Source organism: Apium graveolens, chromosome 3 (genome assembly GCF_009905375.1).
Source record: "Apium graveolens cultivar Ventura chromosome 3, ASM990537v1, whole genome shotgun sequence".
Classification (NCBI taxonomy): Eukaryota; Viridiplantae; Streptophyta; class Magnoliopsida; order Apiales; family Apiaceae; genus Apium; species Apium graveolens.
In genome coordinates, this window is record NC_133649.1 from 10,730,837 (window position 1) to 10,743,917 (window position 13,081).

General features: G+C 35.2%; 1 protein-coding gene across 1 annotated transcript; it reads right to left on the bottom strand.

Moving 5' to 3' along the window:
- Positions 1-4,426: 4,426 nt before the first annotated feature.
- Positions 4,427-10,754, bottom strand: LOC141711655 (alpha-1,2-mannosyltransferase ALG9). Its single transcript, XM_074514254.1, has 10 exons — positions 10,225-10,754; positions 7,591-7,687; positions 7,327-7,486; positions 6,987-7,204; positions 6,562-6,857; positions 5,888-6,002; positions 5,663-5,801; positions 5,171-5,367; positions 4,945-5,034; positions 4,427-4,853 (listed from the first exon to the last, which is right to left on the bottom strand). The coding sequence occupies exons 1-10, from the start codon at positions 10,500-10,502 to the stop codon at positions 4,719-4,721; spliced, it is 1,725 nt and encodes a 574-aa protein (XP_074370355.1). The 5' UTR covers positions 10,503-10,754; the 3' UTR covers positions 4,427-4,718.
- Positions 10,755-13,081: the final 2,327 nt, after the last annotated feature.

Here is a 13,081-nt window from a genome sequence, read left to right on the forward strand (position 1 = left end):
CTCTTATTCCTGCCAATTGTTTGGTCCTTGGAGAGGACCTCTGGGCACTGGATGTGGCAGTTTGAGCAGCAATGGTCCTAACATTTTGAGCGTGAATCTGTTGAGAGGTAGTCTTTTTAGCTTTCTTAGCATGACTTTCATCTTGAGATTGTTGTATTTGTGCCAACAAATTTTCAAGTTTTTCAGGGTTCTTTTCAAGATCTTTTTTCCTCTTCACTTCAATGTCATATTTCTGCAAAAATAAGTGAATAAGGATGACATGATACACATAATTACATAATTACTAGTTCTATTAGTTGTACATACCTTTGTTGGGCAAGATCTTAAGTTGTGCCCTTCCTCCTTGCAATATGAACATGCTGATTTCTTGGCCTAACTATGCATTGTATGTTGCTCTATTTCATCCTCTATATGTGCTTTCATATTGGCTACTTCAGCATTTTATCATTATTAGCATACAAAAATGATGAGTATATACTACATTAAGACAATTGTGAATACATTAAAGGTGAGACATAACCTTTGATGGACAGGTCCTAACATTGTGCTCCCCATTGGCCACAATATGAACACTTTAAGCTAGTGCCTTGTCTTTTTAGCATAGTATAATCTTTTACCCTACTCTGGACCCCATCATTTCTCTTGTTTCTGTTTTTCTGGGGTCTACCAGGGGGTGTCCACTTCACTGGGGGCAAAGGTGGTTCATGTTCTGTATATTCCCAATAGGGCTCCCCACTGATTGGTTCTAAAATGTGACTATAGACCTTCAAGTAATTATCTTTGTTGTAGCACTCATGAACAAAATCCATTGGGTCTAATTTCTGGAAATAAATACACGCAACAGCATGAAAGCATGGTATACCCATGAGCTGCCACTTTCTGCAAGCACATGTTCTTTGTTTCATGTCCACTACAACCTCATGGAACATAGTAACATGGTACTTGTCCGGTTGTCCCCACCATTCCACACAGGTAGAGTTTTAGCTGATAAATCTATTGACCTTGATAATCAAGCAAAATGTAAAACACATTAAAAACTAATGTGAATTAGGGTAAAATCTATTGAACATACACAAAACACATTAAACACATTAAATGTAGAATTGAGCTTACTTGTTAAGTTTCTTCATTGACTTAGGGCAAAAACTGATGTTCCTTCTTTCCATTTTGGTTTTCCTCTGGCATATCCTTTGCATACAAGTTTTGTGTATGTTCTTTAACATATTCACAATTCCATTATCTCTCCATTTATTGATTGCATGGTTGAACACTTCACAATTGTTGTTCACAAAAATATCTGACTTGCAGATGTCCCTAAACCCTAACCTAGACCATTGAGACCTAGGCTTGACTGCTAACCACTCATAAGCTTTCTTATTCATTTACCATATTGACAAGGATGAGATACTGATCAATAAGGATGAGATAATCATTAAAATTGCAAGATGCAAAAATTAATGAGTTAAGTAATTACCCCTTTCAAGACTTCCATGTTCTTGTTGAAGAAATAATCAGTAGTGGACTTTGCAGCTCGCCACATCAAACCTGTGATACCAATCCCTTTGCAGTAAGGAATGATTTTCATGTTAGAGTATAGGTGCATCACACAAAATCGATGCTCAGATTCTGGAAAATGAGTTTCAAGTGCATTGATAAGGCCCTACATTTTAACATGAAACAAGTATTAGTACAAGTATTACCAGAAGTTAGTAAGTAAGCACAAAGAAAACAATTTTATCTTTAGTCTGTCTGTCTGAGATGAAGGTGTAAGTACCAGTAGTTTCTATCCTCAAATCATTCTTCAATAAACCTAGGAACCAATCCCAGTTGTCATTGTTTTCAGCTTCAACCTGGGCCCAAGCAAGGGGGTACATGCCTTCATTTGGATCAGTCCCTACAACAATGAGTAGAATACCTTCAAAGGGTCCTTTTAGATGGCATCCATCAAGACCAATTAATAGCCCGCAACCATCAAGGAAACCCTCTTTTAAAGGTCCCAAGCAAATATAGATCCTTTTAAATCTTCTTCCCTCAACACCTGATTCTGTTTGCTCTGTCATCAGCTTAATAGTAGATGTTGGCATTACCTTCTTCACTTCATTTGCATAATGATAAAACTTCCTGAATTCCTCTTCATGCTTTCTAATTAAGCTTTCTTTGGCCTTCCTCAATGCTCTAAATCATTGCTTCTGATATGTGACACTTCAAATCATTTACAACCTTTGCATGAAAAGCTGATAATGCCCAAGAAGGGTTCATTCTCACCTCATGTTCATATGCACTAGCTATCCAAGAGGAGTTAACTTGTTTCTGAATCCATGTTGGGTTACAAGTATGCTTGGTATACAGGGTTTTGATTTGAATATTGCTTGACCTTTGCTGCCTAATGCCATAACATTTCCATTGGCATCCATCTGTACAAATCCACTTGATTTTATCAGCTAGATTTTTCTTCAACCTAATCTCTCTCTGGTGAACAATAGCATGTTTCCTGAAAGCTGCTCTAAACACCTTACCACTGCTGAACAACATGCCCAATTGAAACTGGGGATCCTCCATATGAGTATGTTCATTGAATTCAGGATACTTCAATTCTGCTTCATCACAAGAAGATATTGTCATTCTCTCTTCATTGTTGTCATATTCACTCTCTGAACTATCACTATCATAAGAATCACATCCTTCATTGTCTTCTTCAACTGCTTTTTTTTGTCATTTATAACTACTTCATCATCCTCAAAATTTGCTACTTTTTCCTCATTCAGTTCATCATGATGACAATTTGCTGCTTCTTCATGTTGCGCTTTTACAGGTTCATCAGTGTGCACCTCTGCTTCAACACACTCTTCATCATACTTGACTTTACTTTTTTCATCAGTATTTTTTGACTTCTCTTTTGCTTTGACATTTATTTTCTTTCTTGCATACTTGGACTTTGTGGGATGATCATCATCTTCATCAATCACCACAAGAGTATCATATGTATTCTTTAACAGTCCCCTAAGCATTGAGTACCTACCTCTCTTCCTTGCCCTGTATGGTGGATTAGGAGGGGGAATTCTCCTCACTTTTTTCTTAAGAACAGGACACTCAATCTCACTAGAGTCCAGGTTAGAACTGTCACCATGGAAGCTCTTATTTGATTCTTGTTTTGACTCATTTTCTGAACCTTCTTCTATCATCTGATTCATCTCACCTTCTACTTCCACTCTAATATCCTCAATTCTATGAATCCTCTCATCTATGGCAAATTGCGTAAATGAAAAATCCCATGGTTCATTTTCTGAACCATTTCAATCACCAAATCCAGGTCTTTATCAGTTTTAAGAGGAACAATATTATCAGGACACATAACTACATTTTCATTTAGAAACAACCAAATATCCATTATTTGAGTACTACACCCTATTTGGCCAAGCATAACTTCAATTTCAACTAAGTTCAATTTCATGGTTGAGCACATATCAAAATAAGCTATTATTCCTCCTAAATAACCATCAAATTTCTCAGTGAATTTTCCACCAAAATGTAGTTTAATTGTAAAGAAATCAGACATATCTGCATAAATTTAGGGTTTCACATCAAATTAGGCATATCTATTACACAATTTGTTTATAAGGACCACATCCATATACTAATCAAGTAATGAAACAAACATTGGGGACCACATATAAAAATTACACTACTGTATACTTTATATATCTGCATGCTTCAACCATAAACAAGTAACAAAAATCCATACTCAAAAAATACACATGCAACCTTTAATTTGTTACTCAATTCAACTAACAGAAGACAAATATGATTACCATCGTATTCCGGAAACTCTTTGCCAGTGGGTAGACCAAAATCCCCAACCTTCGATCCTTCACCTGAGTTTTGGGCTGCATCGTCTGGGTTTAAGGCTGCATCGCCTGGCTTTTGGGATCCTCGATCACCGTCAATAACAACCCTTAATCGGCCTCTCATCGATTCGCTAATTTAGGAAATAGAGTTTTAGAAATAGAGACGATTGATAATCTGTTTGCTTTATGTTTTACAGAGATAAAATATATTTTATGTAAATGGGCATAAAAACCTTGTCATGTTAACGGAGTAATGTTAACGGAAGGCTGTCAAAGGGGTGTAAACTCTACCGTCACAAATAGTTATGGGATGCGTAATACAATTATAAAATATTTGGGTTAAATTTGCATTTCATCCAAAACATTGGATGCAAAATACAATTAACTCTTAATAATAAGAGTTCTCTCTCAATTACAAATTTTGGACACTCATGTTATTTTCTTCTAAAGCTATTATGATAGAGGATGGCTAATCCTGTACTCCATATAATCTTCCCGAACACACCACAACAGAGAGAATAATCTTTCGGGCCTTCAGCATTATCCATAACAAAAACTCAAATGATTATATATAATATTAATGAAAAAAGAGAAGGAAAATTACTACAATATATCTGCTGAAGTTATAGCCACACCTCACTAACACAAAAAGTTGATACATTTGATGTTCAATAAGTATAAGCTACAGATTACTAGTGTTAGAATACTGCTCACAGCTACTACAGCCTACAGGTAAACAATGGAGTTAGCTTGATATCCGAATTTTGATCAGCTTGAAGGTCTTGCAATTGGTACACAACATACACCATAATTATCCTGAAAATCTCTTTGATCAAAATCCTAGAAAAGAGTGAAAATTTACTTTAACACACACTAAGCTTTTCGTATTCTCTTAAGTAGTCTGTATATGCCAAAAACATTCTTCTGCTCCCAAAGCCAGGGGATGAAGAATGACCTGTACATCGGAGGTGAGAGTTCCCTATCCATATAAGGGAGAGCTGCAACAACCTGATAAGAATTTGTTTCTTCTGCATTAAGCATCTATTTAAGCTAAATTTTTTCTTAATTGAGAGGGTAAATAGAGGACAGAAAAATTCACCTCCCAGGTTGACAGATCACTTCCTCGCAATGGGTAAGGTCTTTGCAGCTGCAACTCGACCAGGAAGTCACACTGTTCAAGGTCTAGAAGCTGCATCAATCAATTTGAATGAGAACATATGCCCATGAGTCAATTAATTTATAGTAAAAGCTCTCTCAGATTATATTGACCAAAAAACGGCGCTAAAGACGCAACAAATGCACTAATTCAGAAGTAAGAATAATACATATTGCTCATCTGATGCTTTGTTTTTATCGTTGAAATAAGATGGTGCAGCTGAAGTGCCTCCCAGAGTAGAATTAAATGGAAATGGAAGAAGGCCCCTAAATCCATCATTTATCCATCGAACTTGGCCCACATATTCAGGAATGAAGAAGGATGATGGGTAGCGATGCCACTCACTTCCAACACAAACCACCGTATCTGCAACACAGAGTATCAGAGGTAGGAAATTATGTTTGATGGGGTTCAAAACAAGAAATTTGTTGCTGGAATATGAGTAATGTGAACAAATTTCTTTTTTTAAGCCCCTAAAAGAAATGGACCCATTTCTTACATTCTTACACAAGTTACACAACCTTCTTACCCTTCTAAAGCCATTTTGTATATATATTAACAAGTCAGAATGTGTTAAGAGATATATTCATATGATTGATTAGACACATGTTTTCTCATGTAACTCCTCACTAACTGACAGCCAGTAATTTGAAATTATCACCTTTGTGTCCGTTATCATAGTGCTCCAAGTGCTTGTAAATCTCAATAGGGGCAGAATAACCATGAATCAGAGAAAATGTGCGAGCATGGGAGCAACATAAGATGATGCCAAGAATGAAGGGTCTGAGAAATTTAGCTGCCTGCAGATATTACAACATAGGTTACGGACTCATGGCAACCCAAAAAGGCAAGTTTATAAGAATTGTAGATATATAGCGGAACACACCGTAACAAGCAAAGAATTATCAACTGAACTGTACTTGTCGCGGAATAGGTCAGGGAAACTGTCAATAACTGCGGAAGCAGATATACAAACAAGTGGATATATTGGATACAAGAATCTGCAATCAGAAACAAACAAACAAGTAGTGTTCAGGACTTTAAGCTATAATATATATATAATATAATAATATATACATGTTCAGTATCGACTACATAAAAAATAAACCTGTAACAGATCTTCCATTTATGATACATAGTTTGATACAAAACAATTTGAAAGGATGAGGGACAGGAAAAGATGTGGAGTGCAGTATATGATAAAAGTGTAACCTTTCAATGATAAGAATGGGAGTATACAAGTGAAAGAAAGGAATAAGCATTTATATGTATATCAGAAAAAATATGCATTCGTTTCTACTCGTAAAATGTTATAGATGAAGAAATGAATGCTGGGCCTAAGTTTCTGCCTACAATAGTTTATATTCACTCCACTCCATTTCAACCAAATAAACGAAACCTAACTGATATTACAAAAGCATAACTTTTAAAGACATTGGCCTCAATGGCACAGAATACTATAAAGAATAGAAATAATGTTGAAAGAAATTCAATTAGTACATTGTTTGAACCGCAAACAGCTACCACAAAATGAGAAATGATATTAGAAACATATCAAACCTTTCTTCCTTGTGGGGTTGCAGAGACATAAATGCTATCCAGATATACATGGGTGAGACAACTACTAGCAAGTCTGGAGCATATTTTTTCCTAGTAATGGGCAATATCCCCAGGAACAACAAAGCTAGGACAAAACTGAAGTTGAAATTATTGAACCCATTTTTGAAGTAATATAATGGGCCTTCAGTGCCATACAAATGGCTCTCGCCACCTCCTACGACGTTATAAAACAATAGATTCAGAACAGATGATGTCCACTTTTTGTAGAAGTGGTGGTCGACAAGTATGGACAGTGCCTGGAAAAGTTTGAATATCAGTACTTAGGAACAACATGTGAGATCAAAATGCAATATTGCTAATTTTTCCAATAATACAGTGAAAGAAAGGAAGGAAGAGAACTGCAAATGCAATTCAACGTAATGTACCGTGACAACAACAGAAGTAATAAACCCTGAGAGAAATGCCTGCTTGAACTTTTTAATCAAGGAGTATATTGTAACTGGAAGAAAAGCCAAAATCGAGAAAGGCCAGCCAAGAATAGTTCCAGTAGCAGCTACTGCAACTGCCATTGCCGGCCTGTCAAAAAGATATAATGCTGACGATAGAGAAATAGCATACATTGAAAAAGAACTTGGCAAGAAACCTGCAAGAAAGAATAAAAAATGTAAACAATCATTATAAGTAAAAATAGCATTTTATGTTGGAACAGGGAAGTAATTTTTCAGAATACTAAGAATAGTGTAGCATCAAATGAGGCATACTCACTTGTGCTAGCAAAAAAACATCCGCTAGTTAGGCATAGCATGGCAAGCGTATACGAACCAAGGCGCTTTCCGTACTTCCTGGAAAGGGCTACTACAAGAGTAGCCTCAGTAATGACAGATAGGAGACCGAGAAATATTCTCACAGCATAGAATACTTTGAACTGCAATTCTCAAAATCATTGTCAAAACATCTTGTTAGAGATATAATTATAGTCCATGACTTGATAAAACATATAGATGAATGATGTACACATGTTTTTTTCACCTTCTCCTCTTCACGCCAGCCAAACCAGCCAGATGCTGGCCAACCTACTAGTTTGTGAAAAAGAATATACAAATATGAACGAAGCGCAAACTGAGAGCTGCAGGAAACAAAAAAAAACAATATTAATCTTATCAGCGTTAGCAGGACTGCAGAAGATTATTTACAGCCACTTAAAATGTCAGGCGCACGAAAAAAACATCAAGAAGAAGAAATAGGGAGAGGAGAAGATGGCAATACAGACCTCCCCACACACACAAGAGTGTGAGAGACGTGTGGACTGAATGTAAAGTCTAAATGCTTACATAAACGTAAGGGCATATGATAGCAACTTGCAATAATTCAGTGCATAAACTGATTCCTGCAGCGACCATTACAAGCAGATTTCGGATTTAAAAAAAAAAACCAAAAATTTAAGCTTAAAGCACCGCAATGCCGTAGCCTACAACTTTTTGCAGTGCATACTGCATAGTCCAATAGAAGAAAGATCTGGATCCTAATTCTCCCAATATGTATGAGGGATATCAAAGGTAATTGCTACAAGTCACTTCTTCTCACTTGAGAAAAAAACCATTTCTTCTCAAAACAAGAACAGAAGCCCCTACACTACTGGCATGCACTGATATGGATGTCTATGCCTCTATGGTACCCACAAACCTGCAGGCATGCAATATGCATATGGATAATCCTATACGAAAGAATTTTCTGCTTAAGTGTACTGAATCAAGAGCTCTTATGGGAATTCTAGTTATCAATTCCTAGACTCACAGTTCATTTCTAGTAATAAAGGTTCTGGTCACTAAGGGAATTTGTCTGACGTGAAAATGTATGGGTCTCAACTTTCAACTAAATAATAGCATACTCTTAATTTACTATCTCTTGTTATGGGGTCATAATTCTAATGTACAGCAGAGACTAGAGCAGCTAATACATAAAGTGTAGACATATGTCCAGCACATCTGCGGTCATCCAAAATGCAGGTAACAATGTCATACAGAATAGTTCTTAGAGTAAGTCCAATGCAAGATGCAAAATAACTATAGTTATTGCTATAATTTGGCATCAAAAAGTGTCTTTTGGTGCTAAAACAAAACTTCAACTCCAATGCTAGATGCATTTTGAAACCAAATATTTCCTTATTTACCTAAATGTTGTCACTTTCACTTTGCCCTAAGTTTCATTTAAAGTACAACAACATGCATCTCATTTGTAGCAGTATGATGATGTGGCTAGATCCATAAATGCATCCTTGGTTTCAAATTTAGAACCAAAGATGCATATATGCATATTTGCATCCAAGTATAGAACTCCTTCGGAGTTGAAATTTTTGACATTTGATTTCAAATTATAGAAATGTTGTAGTAACATACTTACCTAAAACGCAATATAAAAGGAAGAGAACAGAGATCGCAACATGATATGTTGTAGTAAAATTTTAGTAACTGCAAAATGTCCAATTAGAAAGTATCTAACACAATTACAAATAAAAAACTTCAAAATGCTATAATTCGAAGTTCAAGTTCTCATCACTTTCCACTACCATTTAGAGAAGAAAATCAACTCAAACTATATATTTTCATCCAACCACGTATAACTCTATAAGTCCACTGGTTGCTCCCTTTCAGACATTTACCTCAACTTCCGTAAATCTCTAGCTATATTTCCTCAATTACAAATAAGAAACTTTAAAATGCTATAATTCGAAGTTCAAGTTCTCATCACTTTCCACTACCATTTAGAGAAGGAAATTAACTCAAACTATATATTTTCATCCAACCACGTATAACTCTAGAAGTCCGCTGGTTGCTCCCTTTCAAACATTTTACCTCAACTTCCGTAAATCTCTAGCTATATTTCCTCAATCATCTCCCTGTTTTTCTGTCTCCTTAATAAGTGCTAATATGGACCAGCCAATAACAAAGGACATGAGCATAACTGATGTGTACCTTTTAAGAAATTTAAGCTAATTTCTTCCATCACATTACAAATTTCTTAAAATCAACTTAATACTTCTATAGATGTATAAGCACAAATCACAGTACGATCAATCTCACACAAACAATTTAATGTCTAAACTCTGCCCCTAATATCCATGTTAGCTTGTCAACTTTAAACTCAGCAATTCAGCTCAATTTAACATGTATGGGATCTACTAACAATTTAATAGTGAATATGCTAAACTGTAACTACTACCTAGCTCTCTTATAGTACAATGTAGTCCCGAACTTCAACAATTTCAAAATTAAATTGACTAATCGTGCACGGTTATTTAAAAATCCTAATAACGCTATAAATTAAGTAATTAAATTGAACATGTATGACATTCGTAACGCATTCTATCCATATTTCAAACTAAGAATCATCTCAAAAACCGACATTATAAATAATCATATCTATAACGCAAGTACAAAGTAGTGATCGAAACTCCACATCCCGAAACTTAGAACTCCAAAATACTCAAAAATGAGAGAGAGAGAGAGGGAGAGAGAGAGAGGAGAGAGAGAGAGAGAGAGAGATGGAGAGAGATGGAGAGAGAGAGAGAGAGAGATGGAGAGAGATGGAGAGAGAGAGAGAGGAGAGAGGGAGAGAGGAGAGAGAGGGAGAGAGAGGGAGAGAGAGAGAGAGAGAGAGAGAGACCTATATTCCCAAGTCTGAAAGCCAGATTTGTAAATAAGAAAGTGAAGAGGCTCCCAGTAATTAAACACTTCATCGCAATCGTGAATAATATTAGTAGTAGCGCTCATATATCTAAGCAAACCTAATGCAAATACAGGCAATAGAAAGCCTAGCCCCTTGTCATCCTCGCCATCGCTGTACGATTTCCCCGGCTTGTCTCGCTTGTCGTAGGGTGTAGATTCCGACGCCGATGACGACGGAGTATCGGTGGATTGTGGCCGCCGTTGCCTCGTCGTCATGGAGATCTGTGTGTGTTTGTGTTTCTCTCACAAGAATTTGGGGAAGTTAGAGGAATGTTAGTGGCGTGTGTGTGAGGGTTTTACTTTTTGGTTGCTTTAGGTTGAAGAATAATTTGAATTCGAGTTTGTGTTTAATGAAACGAAGAAATCATAAAGGAGAAGGTTAACTAACGAATTAGTAGTAGTGGACTAATCAAATTGTTTGTTTTAATTGGAGTGTTGTAATTTGGGATTAGGGTTAGTGTCAATACAAAATTTGTCATTTCGGGTTCTATTGGTCCTTGGAAAATGCTCTGTATAAATAGTTCAATTTATTTTTGTTTTACAAATTTTAAAGTTTAAACTAATGCATTTCGGGTCTTTCTAAGTTGTAACACACGCTAAATATTAACCGCCCTCGGTCCTTTTCAGAAATCTTAAAATAAGTAACTTATAATTTAAGATAAATAAGTGTCTTATAAGTGATTAGTACTTAAAAATTATTTAAGTGTTTGGATAATTTTACTTATAAATCAGATTTTTTTGTACTTAAATAAAGTTAAATAAATAATTCTTAAATATAATTATCTTAATTTATGAATATTAAATTAGATTAATATTTTAAACCTCCTATTTCAAAACTGAAGCTAATAAAAAAGCAAAAAAAAAAAATAAGTTGAGGAAAATTACGTTGTTACTAATATTTAATTTATCAACTTATAAATTGTAAATTCAGCTTATAAATTAGGTCGACAAACAATCATCAATAAGTTGTTTCGGGCTTATAAGTCGTAAGTAACTTATAAGCCGCGAAACAAACAAGCCCTAACTTATGTGAGTTTTTATTAGTGGAATTGTTTAACATGAGTCCATTAATATTTATGATTCGAAAATCAATCAAAATTTGGCAATTAAGCTTTTAATGTTAAAAAAACCCTTGCAATCTTGCAAAGTTGATATCACAAGTGATGTTGGGAGTTGTCGCATATCATTTGGGCGAGTAATTGCAATCTTGCAAAGTTGATATCACAAGTGATGTTGGGAGTTGTCGCATATCATTTGGGCGAGTAATAGAATGCCAATATATAAGTAATCAGATAAGTACGGGGTTTTCTGAAAGTTACCCAAAAATAAACTCGTGCAGACTCGACCCAAAATATACAATATCATCCTAATACGATGTTAAGACATGTTTAGCAAGCCCAACAAGTATTATTACAATTTCATATTATAATGGTCCATAACAACTTTAAATGAGTTCCCGAATGGATATAGGAAAAAGTAAATGGGCTACCCCAATTTGGGCTTAGGAAAAAGGTAGGTGAGTCTTCAAATGCGGGCTTATGGATATTCAAATATATAGCTCGATAGTCCTCCAGTATGTGGCAAAGAGGAGTGAGATACACTATTAGGAGGAAGGTTTGACAAATGTCAAGCCTAATGTGTGAAGGGGGATATTATAGAGAGTTGTCACACATCATTTGTGAGATGGAGAGAATGCTAGTATATAAGTAGCCATATAACTCTATTAGTATGAGGTATTTTAAGAGTTAACCAAAAATAAACCCGTGCGAGTTCGGCACAAAGCGGACAATATTATACTAATGCGGAATTAAGATCTATTAAGCAAGCCCAACAAATGGAACTACAATCCATTAATGTTGTGTACTTAAGTATGAAGTACAACCACTTACTTAGGGTTTATGTACTTTTGTATTCGTATACTTTCGTGTTTTGTTGTTTTCAGGTGAATATACATTGAAAAAATGAAATAAGATTCTTGGATCAAGTTTTAACAATAATATGTTAAATAAATATAGTTAAATCATAATTACATAGAAAACTATAAAATTATGTATTATTTTAAAAGTAAATATGCATAAATCTATTATAAAATAAATATATTTATTTTGTGTACTTCGTTGTTGTGCAAGACATGCATGTACTATAACAAGACTAAGTCAAATTGACAGCCCTAAGAATTAGTTGTATGATAATCTAAATTTGTATTTTGTATTGTATTACTTGAGTGTATAAAAATGTAAAAGATTAGACTGGAGTATTTTTCTGTAAACAGTCTCAAGCCTAAGAATAAACTCTGGAAGAAGATCATGCCTCAGAGAAATTGTGAAGAAGTTTGGATTTGAATAAATATGTTTTAGGAAAAATATTCTAAGTCAAGATATCTACAAGTCACAGATCAAGTCATATAGAGAAGTCATTCGAGAACTCCATAATGACTTATCGAGAAGTCTAAAATAGCTTATAGAGAAGTCTCAGAGATATCGACAAGCCAAATGAAGACATGAAGATTGGAGATATCGAAAAGTCAAATTATCATTAGAGATCTCAGAGATATCGATAAGTCAAAATGCCTATAGAGATCTCAAAGATATCGACAAGTCATTTCCGCATTAGAGAACTCAGAGATATCGACAAGTCCAAATGAAGATATGAAGATTGGAGATATCAAGAAGTCAATTCTCTTATTAGAGATCTCAGAGATATCGACAAGTTAAAATGCCTATAGAGATCTCAGAGATATCGACAAGTCATTTGTACATGCAGAAGTTTGGAGACCTCGACAAGCCAAGTTCACT

Coding starts and splice junctions, on each gene's coding strand:
- LOC141711655 (XM_074514254.1), bottom strand. CDS start 10,502: ATGACGACGAGGCAACGGCGGCCACAATCCACCGATACTCCGTCGTCA. Junction 7,688..10,224: donor TTTCAGACTTGGGAATATAG/GTCTCTCTCTCT, acceptor TGTTTCCTGCAG/CTCTCAGTTTGCGCTTCGTT. Junction 4,854..4,944: donor GTGATCTGTCAACCTGGGAG/GTGAATTTTTCT, acceptor AATTCTTATCAG/GTTGTTGCAGCTCTCCCTTA.